A 22776-nucleotide genomic window follows, 5' to 3' on the forward strand; every position below is an offset into this window, starting at 1 on the left:
CAGAAAATAAAGAGTTCAGCCAGAAAAAATAAAATTATAAATAAAAATTCCATTTATCAGCAGCAACAACAACAATTCTACTTCACTCCAGCAGGAGGCGATGAGCTGCGCTTTCCGATTAGGGTAGAGGAGACGGTTCGATTTTATTAAGGGCATTATTTATTTATTTGTTTGTTTATTTGTTTGTTTATTAGTTTCTCTTTGTCTATTTTTTATTTTAGTACAATGTACCTCATAAAATTTCTGTTTATGGAAATCCTTTATTAATTCATTTATTAGTTTTTGTTTATTTGATTTTATAAATCAATTTAATGTAAAATTTGTGAACAACTCACCATTAAAGAGTATTTATTTTATTTATTTATATAATAAAGTAAGTGTTAAGTTGTTTTCATCAGTTTGTGTGTCCTTTCTTTCTTTCTTTCTTTCTTTCTTTCTTTCTTTCTTTCTTTCTTTCTTTCTTTCATTGTTTATACTATTTTTGTTTTAAGATTGATTTAGTTTTATTAATTTCTACAAATACTTTGTAGTTAAATGGTGGCCATTAATGTGTATTATTTATTTTGATAATAATTAACTTTTTGCATTATAATTCAATATATATTTTAATTACACATTTTATATAATTTAAATATATTTTATAATTATAATTATAATTCCCTGTTTCTTTAATGGAATCATTGTTTTGGACACTCACTTTGGGTTGTTGAGCTTCCATGGCTTTCTTGCCGTCCCAGGCCCAGCTGCGCTTGGTGAAGTAGTTGACGGTGGCGAATTCGATGAGGGCGGAGAAGACGAAGGCGTAGCACACGGCAATGAACCAGTCCATGGCTGTGGCGTAGGCGACTTTGGGCAGAGAGTTTCGGGCGCTGATACTCAATGTAGTCATGGTTAACACCGTAGTCACACCTGAGGGGGATAGTAAACAAGATTAAAGGGGCAATAAGCAATAAGTAATTTCAGGAAGTGTTTTTGGATCTGTATTAATTATACAACATTAAAAACACATTTAAAACATTAGATATTATATATATTTTTACCACTGTGTTCAAACATGGGGGGTGGCACAGATTAAAGGAGCAGTGTGTAAAATTAAAAAGTGTTTTTTAGACTCGTAATAATAATAATAATAATAATAATAATAATAATAATAATAATAATAATAATAATAATAATATTATTATCTCAAACACAATTCAACACGTCTCCTTTCACTGTAGCCACAGCTGGACTGCCACATACATCATCTCTAACAGAAGCATTGAAATTAAACTCATGAAATAACCCCCAGGTTTTTCCCCACATTTTTGAAGTCCATAATGAGTTTTCTGGCCGCAGAAACCCAGTGCGTTCTGGTTCTGCTGAATAAAGTGAAGGCAAATTTGTATTTTTGTGCAAATTTTACAAGACAGAAACGCGGAGGTATAAACGGTTAGCAATTGCGACTAAACTGCGATTTCTTCTCCTCGAAATCTGATTGGTTAAAGCAACAGCTTCATCGTTGTGTGTTTGAAGCAACAGGGTGTCCGAACAGTTGAATTTGAAGACCACAAAGCAGATTTCTTTGACCCTGGCAGCATGTGATATGATGCTGAAATCTGATTGGATAGAAACTCTAACATAACCGTACACTAGTGGAAGCAGCAAGCAGAAAAAAACGTAAAATAAATAAAGAGAATAAACTATTGCGAATAATTTAATATGAATTCATAGAAAAATATATTAAAGTCTGATTCTAATTCTTAGTTTAGACCAGAAGAAAGGGCCTTGCGATCAAATTGAATTTCAGCCCCTCCCATTTTAAGTAGAACTTGTTACAGAACTAGCCAGAAGCACTAATTCAGGAGCACGTCATCCTGAGCTGATTAGCGCCTCGTTCCGTCCGTGTGAACCAGTCAATTCTGATTTCCATTTTGATGAGTCTTATCGGTGTATTAATCTTTAAATTAATTAAGAGCCGAGGACAGCGCTGGAAGAACTCCCGAAGGAATCTCGCCTTGTCTCTGTGGGAAAAGCAGCTTTACTTTTGCACCACGGGAGAACAGAGTGGGGTGTGGAGATGTGACTGACCGAACACCGTCCTCGCAGGGACAGACTCCCGATTCAGCCAGAAGGAGACCTGAGACAGAATGACGGTCATGAAGCACGGCATGTAGGTCTGGATCACGAAGTATCCGATCTTTCTCTTCAGGTAGAAGTGAGCCATCATTACTGTGTAGAGGCCTGCATAAAATCAAAAGAAAAGAGGATAAGCGAGAGAACAGTGAACAGATGAGTGATAGATAAAGGGAGAGAGCAGAGTCTGTGATTAAATTCTGGGGGATCAGTGCAAGCGAGCAGAGAGAGATTTCCATGAATGTTGTGCAACTGTATTAGAAAATGTGGGAACACTTTAGTCAGAGTAAGGCTTGTAAGGCTACATAACACCTGCATAAGCCCTTTAAGAACACTATGAACAGTGAATTAACACTTACTTAGAAAATACGGCCCATTGGACTGCACAACACCTACATAAACACTTTACAGATGCTGACATAAGACTAGATAAGCATTTATAAAGGATCCGCAGATGTTATATACCTCTATAAACACTATAAGCACTATTAAATTCATGTTTATAGGGCAAGTTTATTTCTATTGCGCTTTTTACAATGGACATTGTCTCATAGCAGCTTGACAGAATTAAAGAGTTAAAGTAAACGATGTGTTTTTGTTCCTGATGATGAATCCTGGGGCGACTGTAACAAGGAAAAAACCTTGAGAGGAACCAGACTCAAAATGGGGAACCTTATCCTCATCCTCATATGCAGACATTATATAGCTTATCAGTTTTATAAAGTTAATGTTCATAAGGCTGCATAATCCCTTTATGAACGCTGGCATAATGCACACTATGAGCACTGTTTATAGTGAATTAACACTAACTTAGAATATAGGGCCCAGTGGACTACACAACACCAACATAAACGCTTTAAAGAAGCTGACATAAACCTATATAAACGTTTATAAAGGATTATTACATATAGTGGGAAATGACAAATACGTCACATTCATTTCGATGTCACCTGTCAAATAATGTTATGTAGCCCGATAAACACTATAAGCAATATAAATTTAATGTTCATAGGACTGCAAAAGTCCTTTATGAAACCTGACATAAGCCTACATGAGCGTTTATAAAGGATTATTACAAATGGCAGCAATTTTTTTAAAGATGGTGCTCATAGGAGTCTATAGCAAATACCAAGCCCTTTATGAAAGCTGGTATAATCATACATAATCATTTATGAGGAGTTAAGTTCAATTAGGAAGGATTTGACAAAGACAGTATTTATTAAATCTGATATCAGTTGTTTTCGCAATGAATTGGTGCTTTCTAAGATTAGGACTACATAACACCTACATAAGCTCATATATAACACTTTTGGTTTCAGCCTCATCACCTCCACTATATCAATAATTATCCATCATTTTGTAAAAGTACTGGGTTAGGGTTGGGGTTAGGGTAGAACTGTAAGAGTTTGTGAACTCGCTGTAACGCTGTAACATTGTAATCCTACAGGCGCAGTAGGTGGAGATTAGAACAGAACATGGGAGTATTCCTCTAAACACGTGAAGATACAAATCCGATGAAACGTGTCGCTACGTGTCGACTTGGTACGCAAACAATTTCTTCATGGGGCAAAACAACCATGTTATCCACACTGAGACATCCGGAGCCACAATATTACCACAAAGAAATCATTATAAAAAGGTTATGTGTATCCTGTTAAACAAGCGAAGGATTCATTTAAAGGTTTCTAAAAAACAAAAACTAAAAATCCTTCTAAGCCACAGTGACTGATAACCGAAAGAAAATCCACTGATGACTGCTGCTTTCTCCTGGCAAAATCGGATTTTTGCGTCGCACTAATCCCTCGTCGTAATCTGCATCCTGCAGCTCTCAAACATTCACTCGCTTTATCCCAGTCGCTCATGCTGGGCCTTGTACAGCTCGTCCGGAAAGAACCCAAGAGAAAGAACAAGCAGCAGAACAGCAAATACTCTAAAAACTACCGCAGATAACGAAGAAAATTTACTGCTATTACAGTAAAATCTCCAGGATCTCACTGAGACTCATTATGTTCCTAAGACTGACTTCATCCTCCATGACAGGGGGCCAGGACATCCAGATCACCCCCCTCTAGATCCACCTCATGCGTCTATGAGCTGGAGAGAAACACCTCCTGAGAGCCAGGAAGGTGTTCTTGGATGTTCTCGAACAGGTGGAACCCTTCTGAGAGGAGGCCAATATGCCACAGTGGTGGATCTTCCTGCTCAGCTTCTGGAGTGTTTACGGAGAACTTCCCTTCATCACAGAGAACAATGCCGCCATGTTGGTTAACTGGTGAGTGACTGAGGTTCCTGTTATTTTTCTGATCACAAAATCTGGTTGGTTCGGTTGAAAATTAAAAGTGACAGGTTGTCAGTTATCGGGATATTTTTATGAAGACCTTCAGGATGCTGACATTTTCATTCTTATCTGTCTTGTCTGTGGCATTCCATCTTCTTGGTGGATCTATTCTCGACTTTGTAAAGAGGATTTACACCAGATTAGCTCCACTTATAGCCTTGTAACCTTTGTCCTTCAATTTAGAGGTAGCAGCAAAAAGGATGATACAAAAGGAAGGAAGTGTTCTTAAGGGCCAGGTGAAGATATGCTGTCCTGAAGCTTACCTAGGGATTTGAAGAACCCTAGACATGAGCAGAAAGTGAAAGTGCTTTTAGCTTCCTAATGAAGTTCCACATGAAGCCCTCACCCTGTTCCTGTAGGCTGAGTGAGGAAATGTACTCCTGATGTTTCATCTTGTACATTTTATGGTTTTAAGCAACTAATAAATACTCAGCAGAATATGGTGGTTTACAAAAAGTCCATTGGTTTCAAATGATTGTTTCTTTAGAACCTAATACATCTCTGTAATATGGAGTACCAGTTATGGAGAATCCCTTGAAAAAAATCTGTAAAGTTTAACATGGTAAAACGTTTTCAAAGAGAAATGATCTTGAGAGCCAAATGAAAGAAAGAATTGTCTGTTTGGTCCCTTGTTTTGGAATGCGCACAGTCTTATAGGTTCTTTGAATGGTTCTTTAAGGGTTCTTTGGCTTATTAAGAGCTTCATTAAGATGTAAAACATTCAAGGTTTTCTTGAGGGCCAGGTGAGAACCTGTTTATCATGCATCTACCCAGGATTTTGGTGACTTATTGGATTAGTGGAATTCCCCTCATAGAAGTTTTTTTTTTGTTTTACTACATTCTTCTAAATTTACTTTTGAGAGTTCCATGTTCATCACCCCTTCATGATTATTAGACTGTTTCTCATGGGTTCTTTGCATGACTTTCTCCTTTTAGGTTCATAAAAAAAAATTTTTTCAAACCATTTCATCATTGTTGTTTGGAAGCCTCCACATTAAAGCATCAAGACTTGCTTTTTTGGAAAGAAAAAGATGAGGCTTCCATATGTGACAATTATAAACTCTTTTCCTTGATAGGTTCCTCAAATGTTCTTTAGGTTCTAGGCTTCCAAAAGAAATATTCAAGGTGCTTCTGAGGGCCGAATGTGGACATGGCCTCATGTTTTGGATTCCGGTAACTGAATAGTTTGTGCTGCGCAGAATTTGAAAGTATATTTGCTGTAAACATTCTTTGATTTGTCTTTCTAGTAGAAACCTAAGTGAACACTCTATAGGGTTCTTCAAATGGTTCCTTGAGTATTTATTTATTTTTATTATTACAACACATGGCTTCCTAAAAGGCGTTAATGAACCTCCATGGCATCCTGGTGTTTCAAATTGTAACTACAATACTTCAAATAACTGGAAATAAAAAATGGTTAAAAAAATATATTTTGTATTATATAGTCCTCTGGAACAATAAGACTCGCAGATACTCACTGACCCAAACAACCCTTATTTAAGATCCTCAGAGTATAGTGATTAAGACCTTAAGAACTCTGAGGTCACATAAATCCATGGCCATAAGTATGTAATAACTAATGTGAAAGTTATGACAGGAAGTTTTTACTTTTGTCCTCTTTACATAAGTGAATTAAGCAGATTCTTGAGCCCGTGCAAGTCCACGCCCATGTGTCTCCCCTTTCTTATGTGTCTAATACCAGCTCTAGCCAATCACAGCCTGCTTACATCGCTCGTAAAAAACACAATGGACGAGATGGAGGCATAGGGATTAACCCTCCAGCCCTGGAAGATCATGACAGGGATAAGAACCTCCTACTCCTTCTTCTTTGTCCCTTTCCCTTTCTATGTATATCCTCTTCTTTCATTTTCCTCTTCATTATGAGATCGGTGGTGTTTTACAATAATTACTTGTCACCCAGGACAAGATTCCTATCAAATCTCAGCTAAGTTCCATAATGAATTGTCCATTTGGTTGCATTATCGATTTTTGAGATGATCGTGAAGTGCTCTCAGTCTTACCCCTGCTGGTGTTGATGTCCTCAGTGCCAGCTGTCTGGCCAACCAGGTGGTACTGGTTGAGCCTTGAGCCATCCTCTGCCACCACAACAGACTTAGTAGGGTCTTGGGTCCACTTGTAGACCACCTCTGAGATTGGGTACGCATCTAAAAGAACACAAGTCGCATCATAGGCACTCTGTGATAAAAATGATGTAAGTGTACAATGAGGACATAAACAGGGTTGTGTGAATAAAGCTACATAATGGCTTTGTAAGTCTTTATGAATGGTCTATTTAGCTCTGTGAACAGCACCTGAAAGGTTGGCATAAAAAAGAACATCAAATGCGTAGACCTCTTGTAAAGGCTTGTGTGGGTATTATGTAGCTCTATAGACAGTGCCATTTTCGTAACACTTTCCTCAAGCATATGAAACCTACACAAATCTTTATTAAAAGGTCTACGTGGTTCAAAGTGCACACTGAGAATGTGGAGTAGCATTGTGATTATTCTTAAATATTGTGTTCATAGAGCTATATAATGTTTACCAGTAGCGGGCCGTGTATTTGTTACCTGGGCCTTCAGTGGGGACGTACCCGACTTAATCCACCTCTTAATACCACCACTATCACGTTGCCATTATAGAAACCATCAATACTATGGAAAAGCGTAATATAACAACACGTGGCATTACAGAGAGAGAGACATTTCACATATGGAGGTGAAAACCATTTTAAACCCAGTTAAGACTTCAAACCTCTACACTACAACCACAACTGTGCACCTACAACATCTGGAGCAGTTCACAATAAATATTTGTCTAATAACATGACAAAAACATTAACATAAAAAAAAAAAAATACAACCTAGTCAGCAGAGATGCATACTTATAATGCATATGCGCAGTTCCTTACAGATAGGGTTTACAAGGCTGCACAACAACTACATAATACTTTATAAAAAGTATTTGTAGCTCAAAGTGCAAACTATGGATATACGTTCCTTAAGGGCGGTGTTCACAAAGCCGCATAACGTGTCATAAGCCTTTATAAAAGGTCTAAGTAGCTCTATGATTTTAAGCCTCAGATCAGGCATGCGTTTGAAAGAACAGTCTGTGAGCATCTCCTTGAAGTAAAACCACACGGTCTCCACAGTGATGATGGACGAGTTTATGTACTGTAAGACACACAGCAGGAATAAACATCTGGATTACAGATGCTAATTTGCATCCCAGTTGATTTGACATCAAGAATTTTAGTTTCATGTTGATTTAAGGCGATGTATGTACATACATCTGTTAGCACCATGGAGCTTTTCGGCTTCATCCCTGAAGTGGGTGCATTGTCCAGCTATGCCAAGTCAGGCGTTATTGTGAGTAAATCAGCGTCTTGGGTGCAGAATGTAATCGAGGTTCTTCTGCAAAACAAACGAGCCGCTCCAAGTATCTAATACCCAAGTAAGATTCAAGTCGTGTCTCTTTTACGCCGAGTTCCCTCCACTCAGCAGCTCAGAAGCTCAGCAGCTCAGAAGCTCAGCAGCTCAGCAGCTTGGTGTACACATAACCGATTACTTTCATTTCACCACATCATTCATTCTAATGAAGAACTGAATAAAGAACAGCATCACTGGTGCCTACGTGAGCGAGCTAATCAGTGAAAATACAGAGAGCACACGTGAACGTTTCTGTGTCCTCAGTGAGGTGACTGATTCCACTCGTCTGTTCGCCTTTATCTTTTCGCTTCTCACTCGCTCCATCATTCCATCCAATCTCTCAGAGATCCATTAATCCTGCCACTCTCACGGTGGACGTCTCCTGCTCAATTAAGATAGACTCCGGCTGTCCAGACTTCACACACACACACACACACATACATGCACTTATGCACTCTCTCTCTCTCTCTCTCTCTCTCTCTACACACACACACACACACACACACACACACACACACACACACTAATATACACACACACACACTCACACACTAATATACACCCACACACTAACACTACTATATATGCACACACACACATATACACCCACACACACACACACACACACACACTCACACACACACTAATATACTCTCAAAACACAAAAACAAATATACGCACACCCTTATATACACTCACACAGACATAATGTTTTAACATATTTAAAAACTGTATCACTTTTTTTTTAATCGATTTATATTTACATTCATGTAAATAAACAGGTTTTAGGATAAACCACACCCACTTCCACTTCAGAACTGAACATGATTATAGAAATGAATCTTTGAGTCGGTATTAATGTTTGTTACAATCTGAACTAACGATTATAGAATTTACTCATCAATTTTATTCTAAATGTTCACTTGTAATATAATGATGTAGATGGTTGGCCTTTTATCTGTTTTATACATTCTTATGAGTAAAGGTAATAAATGTCATATCAATTTTTCCTCAGCTTTTATAACGAATCTAACACACACACACACACACACACACACACACACACACACACACACACACACACACACACACACACACACACACACACACACACACAGTAGAACACAGATATACCCAGCCTCCATCTATCTGACTATAATGTGTGTATAAGTTCTCTGAATGACTGGTGTAGGAGGAAGCGAGACGATAAATGTTCTCCAAACGAGACAAATGTTGGAAATGTTCTTCAGATAAAGTCTAATCAGAACCATCGTCCTCTACCAAAACAAACAGACGCGTTTTTGATAAAGCAGCGTCTCTAATCACACAGTTACTCTTTACCCAGACAAGAGCACTTTGAAGCATAAAGACGTTAATGTTGTCTTAGGAGGGAATTCAGGAGACTGGAAACAGATCAGAACCATTAAACCTCGTTTAAAAATCTGTCCCATCATGTCAGAAAATCTGTATAATGATATGAATAGAATTTCTGTATAAAATTCGGGGGTGTAAGATTTTAATTGTTAAGCATTTAAATGTCAACACGAGGATTCCGAACGAAGTGTTGCGTAGCTCTAGAGCATTCAAAAACAGGAGGAAAAAAAAGAGAATAAAGGAGACAGGAGAAAAAACACCAAGCACACATCATAATTAAAACTATTTTATATGACAGGAAAATAGAATCACAATGATGCTGACTTTAAACTCAATAATAATACAATGATTAATTTTTAATCCGTATTCAGGTCATGTTGCACAGAATGCACTGTTCCTTTACTGTTCGTCTGGCATTAGAGAGCCTTTGCAGGTTAAAGAATAATAGATTTGTAAGGAAGGATGGAGAGACGGATGAACAAACAATTTCCAAATCACTGTCTTCTTTATTTTTACTAACTTCACCCCTTACTCCACCATTGACTCTACCACTGACTTCATTACCGACTCCACCACTGACTTTAGTACTGATTCTACCACTGAATTCAGCTTATCTCTAGTACTGAATCCACCATTGAGCCTGACTACAGCACTCAATACATCACTGACTCTAGACTGGCTTCACTATTGAGTCCACCACAGACTCCACCACAAATTTTACCACTGACTTTAGCAATGATTCTATAAATGACTTCACCACTGTCTGTAGCAATGGCTCTATTATTCATGCAAATTTCGACTCCACTACTGACTCTACCCCTACCTCCACTATTGAGTCATTTAATAAGTCCACCACTGACTAGCATTGATTCCACCACTGACTCTAGCATTGTCTCCACCCTTGACTCTACTATTGAGTCTACCCCTAAATCTACTATTGATTCGTCTAAATTAGTCCACCACTGATTCCACCACTGACTACAGTTCCTCTCTAGTACTGACTTCACCATTTAGCTTGACATCACCACTGACTTCACCACTGAATCTAGACTGACTTCCTGATTGAGTCCACCACTGACTTCTACACTGAGTCCACCACTGACTCTAATACTGACTCCACCATATAGCCTGATATCACCACTGACTACAGCACTGAATACACCTCTGACTTCACCATTGACTCTAGATTGACTTCCCTATTGAGTCCACCATTAACTTCTGCACTAAGTCCTCCACTGACTCCACCACTGAATCTAGACTGACTTCCCTATTAAGTCCACCACTGACTCTACCCCTGACTTCAGCACTGATTCCACAACTTACTCTACCACTGACTCTAGACTGACTTCTCCATTGAATCCACCACTGACTCCACCACTGACTTCAGCACTGATTCCACCACTGACTCCACCATTTAAATAAACTCCACCACTGACTTCAGCTCTGAGTCCGCCACTAATTCCACCACTGACTCCAGGACTGACTCCAGTGTTAAGTCCTCAATTAATTCCATCTCTGTTTTCATCACTGACTCTAGCATTTTCTCTGCCATTGACGCCACCATGGAGTTGACTCCATTATCAACTCCAATGAACCACCTCTGACTCTAGTTCTCCAAGGGGTAAGAAGACTATAGAATTTAATGTATTATTACCTTCACCACTGACTTTATCACAAACTCCACCACCAGCTCCTCCATTGACCATAACCCTAAATCCACCACTGATGTTAAGAAAGTTCTTCTTCCTATTATTATTATTATTATTATTATTATTATTATTATTATCATCATCATCATCATCATTATTATATCATTATTATTATTTACTAACCCAGCCATTATTTTTGCACAAGCCAGTGTACTCTTAGTGCCGGTCCCAAGCCAGGATAAATAGGGAGGGTTGTGTTATGAGGCGTAAATCCGGCGTAAAATGTGGCAAATTAAATATGCGAATCACAAACGGGAATTTCATACCGGATCAGAAGGAAGCTGGTTTAAAAGAGGCAGATGTAGAGGACAGTGAGGGTATGGAGACGGAAGATCTGCTGTGGAGACCCCAATGGGAGCAGCCAAAAGAAGAGGAAGATTATTATAATCCTACACATTTCTAGTTCACATTTCTGACTGACTACCAAAAGTTAGCATGTTTTAAGCCCCACACCTTCCTGCATTTCACCTGGAATAGTGTGAACTCAAACTAAATCTGCTATCAGGTTTAGGTTCATTTTAAAATGTAGCTATCAGGTTATAATTCACAGAAGATAAAGAGTACAGAGGATTAATCTCAGAGTTAATCTCACACTCTCAGATATGACAGCATGGCTGATCAGATCTAAAGTATGGAGTTAAATTGCATGTGGAAACTGAAGACATAGCAATAACAGGTAACTAGGCAGGGGTTTAAAGTTCTTGCAGAGGTGTAGATCCTGGTAGCAACTCGAGTACATCCGGCTGAGTGTGAAAAAAAGGAATTGTGTATAATTGGCAACGTTTTCTCAGCACAGTGCTCAGAACCCCTCCTCCTGATCCAGTGCCTTGTTCCTAACAGCAATTCTGAAATGTGACAGGCAAATTTTATTCTACTGGACAAGCAGATGGTGTCTTACTGCCATGACAAGGGGCCTTGTGCTGTAGTACGGTGAATATGGGAAACAAAACAAAGACAAAGCACGAAATTTTTTTCCATATCGAGGACAGGATTATTTTTTTTTAACTGTGAAGACGAGAGCTATTTGTGAGTTGTTTTTTTGTGGACGATATGTTCCAGTCACTACCTCCTGCTACGCTATTAAGCCATCTGCCATAACTACCTTTGTACAACACAACACATAAAGAGAAAGCAGGCTGAGTGATAAGGAGAGGGTGGGGGGAAAAAAAAAAAATGAAAGTATTTCAGCCCCACCAACTGGGAAGCTCTTGACTGTTGGTGGTCTGAGGAACACCACAGCAGGGGACACAGATGGGGATGATAGAGATGTGAACAAATGGGCAGTACAAGAGCTTTTAGTGCACAAGTTTGTGAAAGTCCCAGCAAGAAAATAAGCAACGAGCGGTCTAAGCGAGATAAAGCACCACTAAGGAGCTGGACGCAATAAACGGACGTTATGAGCCAGGCCTCCTGCGCATTTCTGTGCCCATTTACAGCAGCAGCAGCAACCATAATAACTACCTTCCGCTTTGTTCAAAGAATGCATTCTTCAAGATTTCTTCCCTGAAATATACATCCATGTTCAGAGGGAGTTTAGTGTATACGTTAGGCACAGCAGTGGTCTGAAAACCCCCCATAGAGAACTTTATTATGAAGTACCTTTGCTATATTTGGTTCCTTTCTTCTGAATTGAGTTCTCTTTAACTGGAGACCACTCACAAGTTACTGAGCAACTCATGAACTTTAAGGATGGTTTCCCTTTTGCGTCTGGTTCCTCTCAAGGTTTCTTCTTCATACCATCTCAGCGAGTTTTTTTTTCTTCACCACAGTCACCACTTGATCACTCATTAGAGATAAACTAACGATTATAAGGAACAAAATTATACACTCTTTTATCACCGCTTAATTTCTGTTAAGCTGCTTTAAGACAATGTCTGTTGTTAAAAGCGCTATACAAATAAACATTTATTTGAATCAAATTCATTTCTACCAAGAGTTCCATGTGGGTGGAGCAGTAACTGGTCCTGATCCTTGATTAGTCTAAAATCCAATTTCATTCTGATCTCTGATGAAGTTTCTTTTTTTCTGTTTGTCATGTAGTTAAGGGCGGATACAAGGGCCATTTCTGTGTTTTATCTGAAATGACTGGCAAACAAATCCAAAACCTGAATTAAAGTCATGACTAGTAAGCAGGTTAAGGACAAGTGATCAACAAAAAAAACGACATCAGGAGTGGTTTAAAAATACAAAAAACAGGGTATAACATGTATGTATAGTATCATGAATAACCATGTAATTGCAATATTTTTGCAATAATAAGCAATAATTGTGATTAGTGGGGACATTGTTGAATTTCTGTCTGTCACAATACACTACAGACAGAAACCCAACAGTGTCCTCACTAATCACAATACACTACAGACAGAAACCTAACAGTGTCCTCACTAATCACAATACACTACAGACAGAAACCTAACAGTGTCCTCACTAATCATCGCATCATCAGCCTGACCATGATTTTCAAGGTCTTCCTCGTCCCAAGGTTCTTCAGAGTGCGCGGCTCTTGTTCTGGATTCTCCATCCCAAGGTTCCTCAGAGCATGCGGCTTGGTTCCAAGGTGCTTCAGAGCGCGCAGCTCCGTTCCAGGTTTCTCACTGGTGCTCGGTTCCATCCCTGGACATCCAAGAACGTGAGGCTCCGTTCCAGGGCTTTCACGGACACACGGCTCTGCCCCTGGATCTGTACAAGCGCGCTGCTGTGTTCCAGGGTTCTCGTGGACGCTCTGCACCATCTCCGAGTGTCTGCGAGCACGCCATGGCATCCCAGCATTCCCATGAGCTGTCCGTGCCGCCACAGAACATCTACAAGCGCGCTGCCCTGTTTCGAGGTTACCGTGGGCGCGCCTCTCCACCACAGTGTCTCCAGGAGCGCGCCTCTCCGCCACAGTGCCTCCAGGAGCGTGCCTTGCCGCCACAGACCTGTCACGAGAGCGCCTCGCCGCCACAGACCCGTCACGAGAGCGCCTCACCACCACAGAGTCGTCACAAGAGCGCCGGGCCGCCACAGAGTCGTCACGAGAGCGCCGGGCCCCCACAGAGTCGTCACGAGGCGTCGTGGCGACTCTGTGGCGACACAACGCCTCGTGACGACTCTGTGGGGGCCCGGCGCTCTCGTGACGACTCTGTGGCGGCCCGGCGCCATCGAACAGCCGCCTTGCCACGAAGAAGGCGACGGCTCGCCCCCGGGCTCCACAGAAGGCGACGGCTCGCCCCCGGGCTCCACAGAAGGCGACGGCTCCACAGAAGGCGACGGCTCCCCCACAAGTCCTCCCCAGAAGGCGACGGCTCCACAGAAGGCGACGGCTTCCCCCCAAGTCCTCCCCAGAAGGCGACGGCTCGCCCCCGGGCTCCACAGAAAACGACGGCTCGCCCCCAAGTCCTCCTCAGGGCAAAGGCTCGTCCCCAAGTCCTCCTCAGGGTGAAGGCTCGCCCCAAAGTCTCCTCAGGGCGAAGGTTCGCCCCTAAGTCCTCCTCAGGGCGAAGGTTTGCCCCCAAGTCCTTCTCAGTGTGAAGGCTCGCCCCCAAGTCCTCCTCAGGGTGAAGGTTCGCCCCCAGGTTCCCCTCAGGGTGACGTCTCGCCCCCAAGTCTTCCTCAGGGCGAAGGTCCGCCCCCAGGTTTCCCTCCGGTCGACGGCCCGCCTCCAGGTCCTCCTCAGGGCGACGGCCCGCCTCCAGGTTCCCCGCAGGGCTACGTTGGGCCTCCAGGTTCCCCGCAGGGCTACGTCGGGCCTCCAGGTTCCCTGCATGAAGACGTCGGGCCTCCAGGTTCCCCCGCATGAAGACGTCGGGCCTCCAGGTTCCCCGCAGGGTGACGTTGGGCCTCCAGGTTCACCGCAGGGCGACGTCGGGCCTCCAGGTTCACCGCAGGGCGACGGCAAAGCTCTCCAGAGGCCCTCCGAGGGTGTCGTTCCGGTTCAACGTCCTGCCGAAGGGTGCCCGTGTTCCTGGTCTCCGCCGGGGACGTCGCTCGGCCTCTGGTCTCCGGCGTGGACGTCGCTCGGCCTCTGGTCTCCGCCGTGGACGTCGCTCGGCCTCTGGTCTCCGCCGTGGACGTCGCTCGGCCTCTGGTCTCTGCCGTGGACGTTGCTCGGCCTCTGGTCTCCGCCGTGGACGTCGCGCCGCCGCTGATCTCCGTCAGTAATCCCCTGCCACGCCCCCCTCAGTAGCTGTCAGAGATGCACCCTGCCACGCCCCCCTCAGTAGCTGTCATGGTTCCTCGTTATCCCGTGCCTACCTGAACGACCGACAGCTGTGGCTCGTTATGGATCAGACTATATAGACTCACGTTCTCGAGTCACAGGCTGTCGGTTCTTGAATTGTCATGCTGGTCATCTCCTGTTCCCGCGACCGCCAGCCTGCCCGCTGGTTCTGTTTCCAGACTCTGTGCCCAGGTGCGGATTACTCTTTGCAGTTGCAGTTTACTTTCGTTTTCGGACTCTAAGTTTCGTGTTGGATTACTCGTCTCGAGCGGATATTCTTTGTTTGTTTTCTCGCCATGGCAACTCTGAGTGTTTTGTGTTGAACTGACCATGATCGACTTATTTCCGCTTTCGCATCATCAGCCTGACAGTTGTATAATGCAAAAATACTTTTTTTGAATAAATCTTTATTAAAGTACATTTGAAGTATATTTTAATAATCATGTCAATCTTTAGAGAAATCCCTATGTAATCACTAAGTAATCTACAGTTTTGTTCAAAATTATTCAACCCCCAATGCTGTAAATGGTTTTAGGGAATTTAGTGTACATTTGTAATTGTATTCAGAATGAAATCCTACAAGGACTTCTTAAAGAACCATATGCAACTAAAATGACATCAATTAGTTTTGTAATACAGTAGTAAATGTTTCTTTTGTGAATTCTTCATTGACATAATTATTCAACCCCTTAAAGACTACCACTCTGAAGAACAGAGGTTCAATGAAGTGTTTTCAATCAGGTATTGAAAACACCTGTGGATATCAGGGAGCAGCAATAAAGCCTAATAAGCACCAATTAGGCAGCTTTAAAATGACTGTGATACTCAGCTCCTTCTAAACATTTACTGGTGTGGTTACAAACATGGTGAGGTCAAGAGAATGGTCCAGGAAGACAAGAGAACAGGTGATTACTCTTCACAGGAAGGGCAATGGCTATAAGAAGATTGCAAAGATGTTAAACATACCAAGAGACACCATAGGAAGCATCATTCGCAAATTCAAGGCAAAGGGCACTGTTGAAACGCTACCTGGTCGTGGCAGAAAGAAGATGCTGACTTCGACTGCTGTGCGCTACCTGAAGCATAGAGTGGAGAAAAGTCCCCGTGTGACTGCTGAGGAACTGAGAAAAGATTTGTCAGATGTGGGTACTGAAGTTTCTGCTCAGACAATATGGCGCACCCTGCGTAATGAAGGCCTCCATGCCAGAACTCCCAGGCGCACCCCCTTGCTGTCCCCAAAGAATAAGAAGAGTCGACTGCAGTATGCCAAAAGTCATGTGGACAAACCACAGAAGTTTTGGGATAGTGTTCTGTGGACTGATGAAACAAAATTAGAACTGTTTGGGCCCATGGATCAACGCTATGTTTGGAGGAGGAAGAACAAGGCCTATGAAGAAAAGAACACCTTGCCTACTGTGAAGCATGGCGGGGGGTCAATCATGCTTTGGGGCTGTTTTGCTTCTGCAGGTACTGGGAAGCTTCAGCGTGTGCAAGGTACCATGAATTCTCTTCAGTACCAGGAGATATTGATGACAATGTGATGCAGTCCGTCACAAACCTGAGGCTTGGAAGACGTTGGACCTTTCAACAGGACAATGATCCCAAGCATACCTCCAAGTCCACTAGAGCATGGTTGCAGATTAAAGGCTGGAACATTTTGAAGTGGCCATCGCAGTCACCAGACTTAAATCCGATTGAGAACCTCTGGTGGGACTTAAAGAAAGCAGTTGCAGTGCGCAAGCCTTAGAATGTGACTGAACTCGAGGCTTTTGCACATGATGAATGGGCGAAGATACCCGTAGATCGCTGCAAGACACTTGTGTCAAGCTATGCTTTACGTTTAAAAGCTGTTATAACTGTAAAAGGATGTTGTACTAAGTACTAAGACTGAATGTCACTTGGGGGTTGAATAAAACTGATAATGATGTGAGCTCAGAAAAGACATTTGTGGTTATTTCATTATAAATGTTATGTTATATTTGTCTGACCTACACGTGCCTCTTTGATTTAATTGTAAGCAGGATGACTGAATGATCATAATCAATGTCAAACCGACCAAAACAATCAATTTCAGTGGGGGTTGAATAATTTTGAACACAACTGTAAGTAGTTTAGCAGGACATGGATAAATCAGGAATTATATTTGGTTCTATACCTGAATCAGCCGACCTCAAACCGCAATCATAATTATGCATGAACATTTGTTTTTTCTGTATACAACTAAAAATCATATTTTATGTGGCATCATGCAAACAAAAGGATAATGTGCCTTTTGTTTGCATGATGCCATTAAAATATGATTTTTAGTTGTTTACAGAAAAAACAAATGTTCATGCATAATTAGTTGTTATTCAGCACCTCCCAGATTCGTTCATCAAAGATGACTGTCAAATTAGGCATCTGTCAACGTTATTCATGCAGATGAACAAAAGCTTTTATGTAAGCCATTATACAAGAAGATACTTTAAGGAAAAATGTTTGTTGCCTGATTAAAATGTTAAATCACTAATGAGACACGTCCGCTGTCATCTGCATCTCTTAATGGAGTTTTAGCAAACTTACAAGTGCATCCTAAACTTTTCTATCACTAGACAGTCTAAAGTAAAAAAACATTTACTTTTAAATAAAAATATATAATTAAAAAAAGCCCACTTGTTTTTTTGTATACACGTAACTATACAACACAAACAATTCTGATTAGCATAAAGATAATTACAATATTAATTTTAGACACACCCACTTCTCATTTGAATACACAAAATTACAAAGCCAATTAAAGCCACACCCACTTCTCATTCGTATACACAAAAACAATATTATTTCAAAAAAACACCCACTTCATATCGACATTCACTTAATTATGCTGCCTATTTAAGTCACTTCCATGTCCTAAAATTTTTTATTGCAGACACGCCCACATCCGATGTGTACGATTTTGATTTGAGCCACACCCACTTTTTGATTTGTATAGAAAACATAAAAACTTTTTTTGTTCTGAGGAAAGCAATAAGACTGAAAAAATAAATCTTAAAAAATAAATACTCATTTCATGACTGCATTGTGGTGAAACAATAAAAAAAATTTACTTGTAATTTTATTTTAATGATGAATTAATTTGTGAATAAATACATAAATGCAATTTTGTATTTGATTGCTAGTAAAGAAAATAAATAGTAGTAAGTAATAAGAGTCTACCTAATATCAAACGAGAGAGAGAGAGAGAGAGAGAGAGAGAGAGAGAGAGAGAGAGAGAGAGAGAGAGAGAGAGAGAGAGAGAGAATATGAGAGAGAGAGAGAGAGAGAGAGAGAGAATATGAGAGAGAGAGAAGAGAGAGAGAGAGAGAGAATATGAGAGAGAGAGAGAGAGAGAGAGAGAGAGAATATGAGAGAGAGAGAGAGAGAGAGAGAGAGAGAGAGAGAGAGAGAGAGAGAGAGAATATGAGAGAGAGACAGAGAGAGAGAGAGATATGAGAGAGAGAATATGAGAGAGAGAGAATATGAGAGAGAGAGAGAAGAGAGAGAGAGAGAGAGAGAGAGAGAGAATATGAAAGAGAGAGAGAGAGAGAATATCAGAGAGAGAATATGAGAGAGAGACAGAGAGAGAGAGAGAGAGAGAGAGAGAGAGAGAGAGAGAGAGAGAGAGAGAGAGGAAATAATCAAATAAATAAATAACAACAATTTAAAACATTGTGAGTTTATCCGGATTTCTTTTGTCACTTATCCACAGCACTGTTGGCTGAATTCCAGATTTCCTTCTGGGATAACGAACGATCCGACTGCATTATATAACGATTCCACACAGCAGTCTTGAGCTGGCCAAGTTATTACACAGAGGCCATCTGACCCTGAACAATCCCTCTGTGTGTGTGTGTGGGTGTGTGTGTGTTTGTGTGTGTGTGTGTTTTGTTCTAATCCAGTCCCAAAGTGACCCACTCTGTACAGCCGGCAGGTGATAATCTTAAACCAGCTCCTGGCCATGTGGTGTGCCATAAGATAAGACGCTTCTCGGCAACCTCGCTGGAGTTCTCAAGTTCCTCGCTCTGCTCTCCAGACGTTCAGGGTCTAGTGGTGCACATTCTCGCAGAACCATATGGTACTAAACTACAGACACTAGAGATTCCATCCCTAATGATTTGAGAACCGTCTCATTGCTTAACATCTGTAGATTATCAGCGCCTGCTGTCCTGTTATCGAGCTGTTACTATGGAGACGATGATGCCTGAGCAACTGTCAAAGCTGAAATTGTATTTATTAATTAATTAATGAATTAATTAATTAATTGGTCTGAGTAATGAATTCGTCGGACCAATCAGAATCCAGAATTTAAAGAGTGCATGAGCAAAGAAAGATGGCGAAGCAGAGACGAGGTAAAATGAGGACACTGGAGCATCGTTTCTCTTCACGCTTCATGTTTTGACAGGAAATTAATGAGAGGAGTCTGGGAGTCACCTCTCTGTATCCTTCTACACACACATCCTGCATCTCCTCTCTGCATCCTGCTCTTTTTTCTAGATTGTTCTCACAGTGTTTACTGTGTAAATTGAATTCTGAATCACTGAGTGTTATGGTTTTTGAGACATACATGCATGTTTCTTTTGTTTTCATGCAACAAACTTAAATTCTTTGGATTAAATAAATCTATAAATGTCCAGATGTTCCCTTTTATTTTGAGTGAAAAATCCTCCATTAGCATGAAGAACAGCGTGACACACCCTTAGCATCTGGACACTTTGTTCCTCCAAACATTCAGTTGAAATTCTTTGCTGTTTCTCTTGTAAAACTCTCCAAAGATGTTCTTCACTAGATGGAGGTTTCTCAATCATCTCAGAGCAGTTCAGTAGGATTGAGGTGCAGTTACAGGGCAGGTGGTTCCATGATAGATATCACTCCAGACGTCTGTTTACTCTCTAAATTGGACATATTCATCGCTTTGGCTCATCGTCTTATTGTACGCTGAATGTTTTAATAAGCCGCAGTCCAGATGGAACTGCATGGTGTTGAAGTATGGAATGGTTGCCATGTTGGTTCCTTTCACTTCTCAGAACTTTCCCTGCTCCAAAACAACCCCAAACCATTAAACCTTCACTTCCATGTGTGAGTGTGGGGGTGAGGGAGTCTGATCACATCTTCTCTTCTGTTCTCCTTCTTACACAAGTTCTTCTGGTAGAGACACAAACGTCCCATTTGGACTCCACAGAACTTTCTTCCACTCGTTCACTCTCCAATTTGTTTTTGGACTTTTATCAAATTTGTTGAATAGAAGCAAAAGGAACATGCTCGTGTGTCAAAAACCAGAAAAGCCTCAGAACTTCCAAACAGGCATTGCTGTAGTCTTTTGTAAAAAAGATGTTTACGTAAGTCTCCAGAGGTGATATTTTGGGTCAGGGGAGGAGCTATCTTATATCGTGTCCAAAAAACATTTGCATTGATTTGAATAAAATAAAACCGTAATCAATGTATTTTCTTTAATTTTCTATCCATTTCTTATAAAGAAGAAATGAGGTTAGAAATCACTTACAGCTTCCAAACTTGAGAGGGCAGGCGTGAGCGTCCATGGGGAAGTCCTCCAGCTGCATGGGACACTCTGCTGATATGGTCAGTCTGGAGAGAAAGTCGAGAGAATTGGAATCAGTGAAGGAATCATGGAGTCAAACCACAAAGTGATTCAGTTGTGAATCAGTACTGATAATGTCAGCCATGTTGATTTCTCTGTGCTCAGTGTTTCATCTCTCTTGAACACTCGACACTCTTCCTTTAAAACTTAAAACGATCCGAGTAATTCAGATCATTTAACCGACTCATTAAACTCGACTCTTTCTGTTTCCAAACAGCTGAGTGTCATTTGTTCTCCAAACTATTTTATATTGCAATCCTTCTTTTCTGACTATCACTGATATCGTTTCATGAATTCGGCTTCCTAATTAAAAAATATTGCATTATACAAACTCTATTGAAAAAGTCTCCCATCAGCGAGACGCCGCCGTCGTTCATTAAGAAACACAATAAGTGTTTACTATCGAGGCTGCCGTGTTTGTGATTCATGAAGAACATTGATTTATCCTCATAACAGATCTTCTCCTGTCACACCGCCTCAGAGGAGAGTCTCACACACGCCTCACCATTCAGGCTGACACACGCCTCATGAGCTAAAGAAGAAACTTAATGGAAAGCGGTTAGATTAAAAAGAGTCGAGTCATTTGGAGCTGAATCGCTCACAGAGTCGACTCATTTAGGAAGATCAACTGTTCAAACAGCTCACATGAAGAGTCGAATAATTATGAAAAAAAATCATCCGAAGAACTAGATGATGATGATGACAATGATGATGGTGATGATGATGATGATGAAATTATGATAATAATAATGATGATGATGACCATAATAATGATGATGTTTTGTTGATGGTGATAATGATGATGATGAGGATGATGGTGGTGATGATGATCATGTATTGATGGTGATGATGAAATGATGATGATAATGATATTAATAGTGATGATGATGATGATGGTGATGATAATAATTGTAATGATGAAGATGATGATTATTATGGCTTTGGGGGTAAACAATGACTATTTTGTAGTTGATTATGATGATGATGAAGGTGATTATAATAATAATTGTGATGAGGATGATGAGGATGATGAAGATAATGATGTCATTTGTTAAATGTTTTGGTTGTCAATGTAAATGTTCACTGGACGGGCACTGAGCTTAGCAACTCTGTGTGTGTGTGTGTGTGTGTGTGTGTGTGTGTGTGTGTGTGTGTGTGTGTGTCTGTGTGACTGCGCTAGTGTAATTAAACACATAAATAAATAAAATAATCACTCACCCACACACACACACACACACACACACACACACACACACACACACACACACAGTGAATTCTTGTTGGTGCATCTTTTGTCTGACTTGTCTTGAAGCTTTAGCCGTAATGGAATTATTCATGATGGAGCAACAGTGCCACCTAGTGATGTGTAAAAAAAAGTACATGTAAAAAATACTTTATAATTTCACTTTTTCTATCTATCTATTTATATCTGTTTCATTTTCTCTCTCTCTCTCTCTCTCTCTCTCTCTCTCTCTCTCTCTCTCTCTCTCTATCTCTATCTATCTACCTATGAAGACCATGTCTACAGATATATGAAGACAATGTCTATAGAAAAATAAGGCTGATGTTTTTTATAAGGATACACTCTTTGAGGATGGTTTCTACATCCCTGATATAAAGTTATTTATAATACTCTTTGACTCATCGATAAACATGGACCTGATAATTAATTGGAATTAAATTGACTGGAAAATCAGAGTTTCAGGTTAAATGCTTCATGATGTCATTTTATTAAAAATATTTTTTTGCAGATTTTGTTAGTTTTGACTTTATAATGTCTTTATATATGTATTAGTTAATACAATGATTACAGCGGTTATACACACTGGCAGGGCAAAAGTACCAGAATTTTATAAATAATTCCTAGTACAGGCTGTCGATGCAAAGTATCACTGTCCTGCCCCGCCACCTCGTGGCCACAAGCGGAAATTCAGCCTTTGCCTTGTTTGATAATGATGATGATTATGATAGATAGATAGATAGATAGATAGATAGATAGA

The 22776-nt window shown here is 40.7% G+C and overlaps 2 protein-coding genes across 5 annotated transcripts in view; one reads left to right on the plus strand and one right to left on the minus strand.

Annotated features, from left to right (window-relative positions):
* Nucleotides 1-22776, minus strand: part of gabra5 (gamma-aminobutyric acid type A receptor subunit alpha5) — a 51052-nt gene that overhangs the window by 7616 nt on the left and 20660 nt on the right. For both annotated transcript variants that reach the window (XM_046840546.1, XM_046840626.1), the window contains exons 6-9: nucleotides 20681-20763; nucleotides 6475-6618; nucleotides 2071-2223; nucleotides 698-909 (exon numbers count right to left, since the gene is read on the minus strand). In XM_046840546.1, coding sequence (XP_046696502.1) covers nucleotides 698-909; nucleotides 2071-2223; nucleotides 6475-6618; nucleotides 20681-20763 — 592 coding nt within the window. The remainder of the gene's footprint in view (nucleotides 1-697; nucleotides 910-2070; nucleotides 2224-6474; nucleotides 6619-20680; nucleotides 20764-22776) is intronic.
* Nucleotides 3688-22776, plus strand: part of gabrb3 (gamma-aminobutyric acid type A receptor subunit beta3) — a 111725-nt gene continuing 92636 nt past the window's right edge. Inside the window, exon 1 of one of the 3 annotated variants that reach the window (XM_046840038.1) lies at nucleotides 3688-4387. In XM_046840038.1, coding sequence (XP_046695994.1) covers nucleotides 4293-4387 — 95 coding nt within the window. In that variant the 5' untranslated portion in view covers nucleotides 3688-4292. The remainder of the gene's footprint in view (nucleotides 4388-22776) is intronic. The other 2 variants (XM_046840116.1, XM_046840282.1) reach the window with 2 other exon arrangements.

This window comes from Silurus meridionalis, chromosome 1 (assembly GCF_014805685.1).
Source record: "Silurus meridionalis isolate SWU-2019-XX chromosome 1, ASM1480568v1, whole genome shotgun sequence".
NCBI classification, from domain to species: Eukaryota; Metazoa; Chordata; class Actinopteri; order Siluriformes; family Siluridae; genus Silurus; species Silurus meridionalis.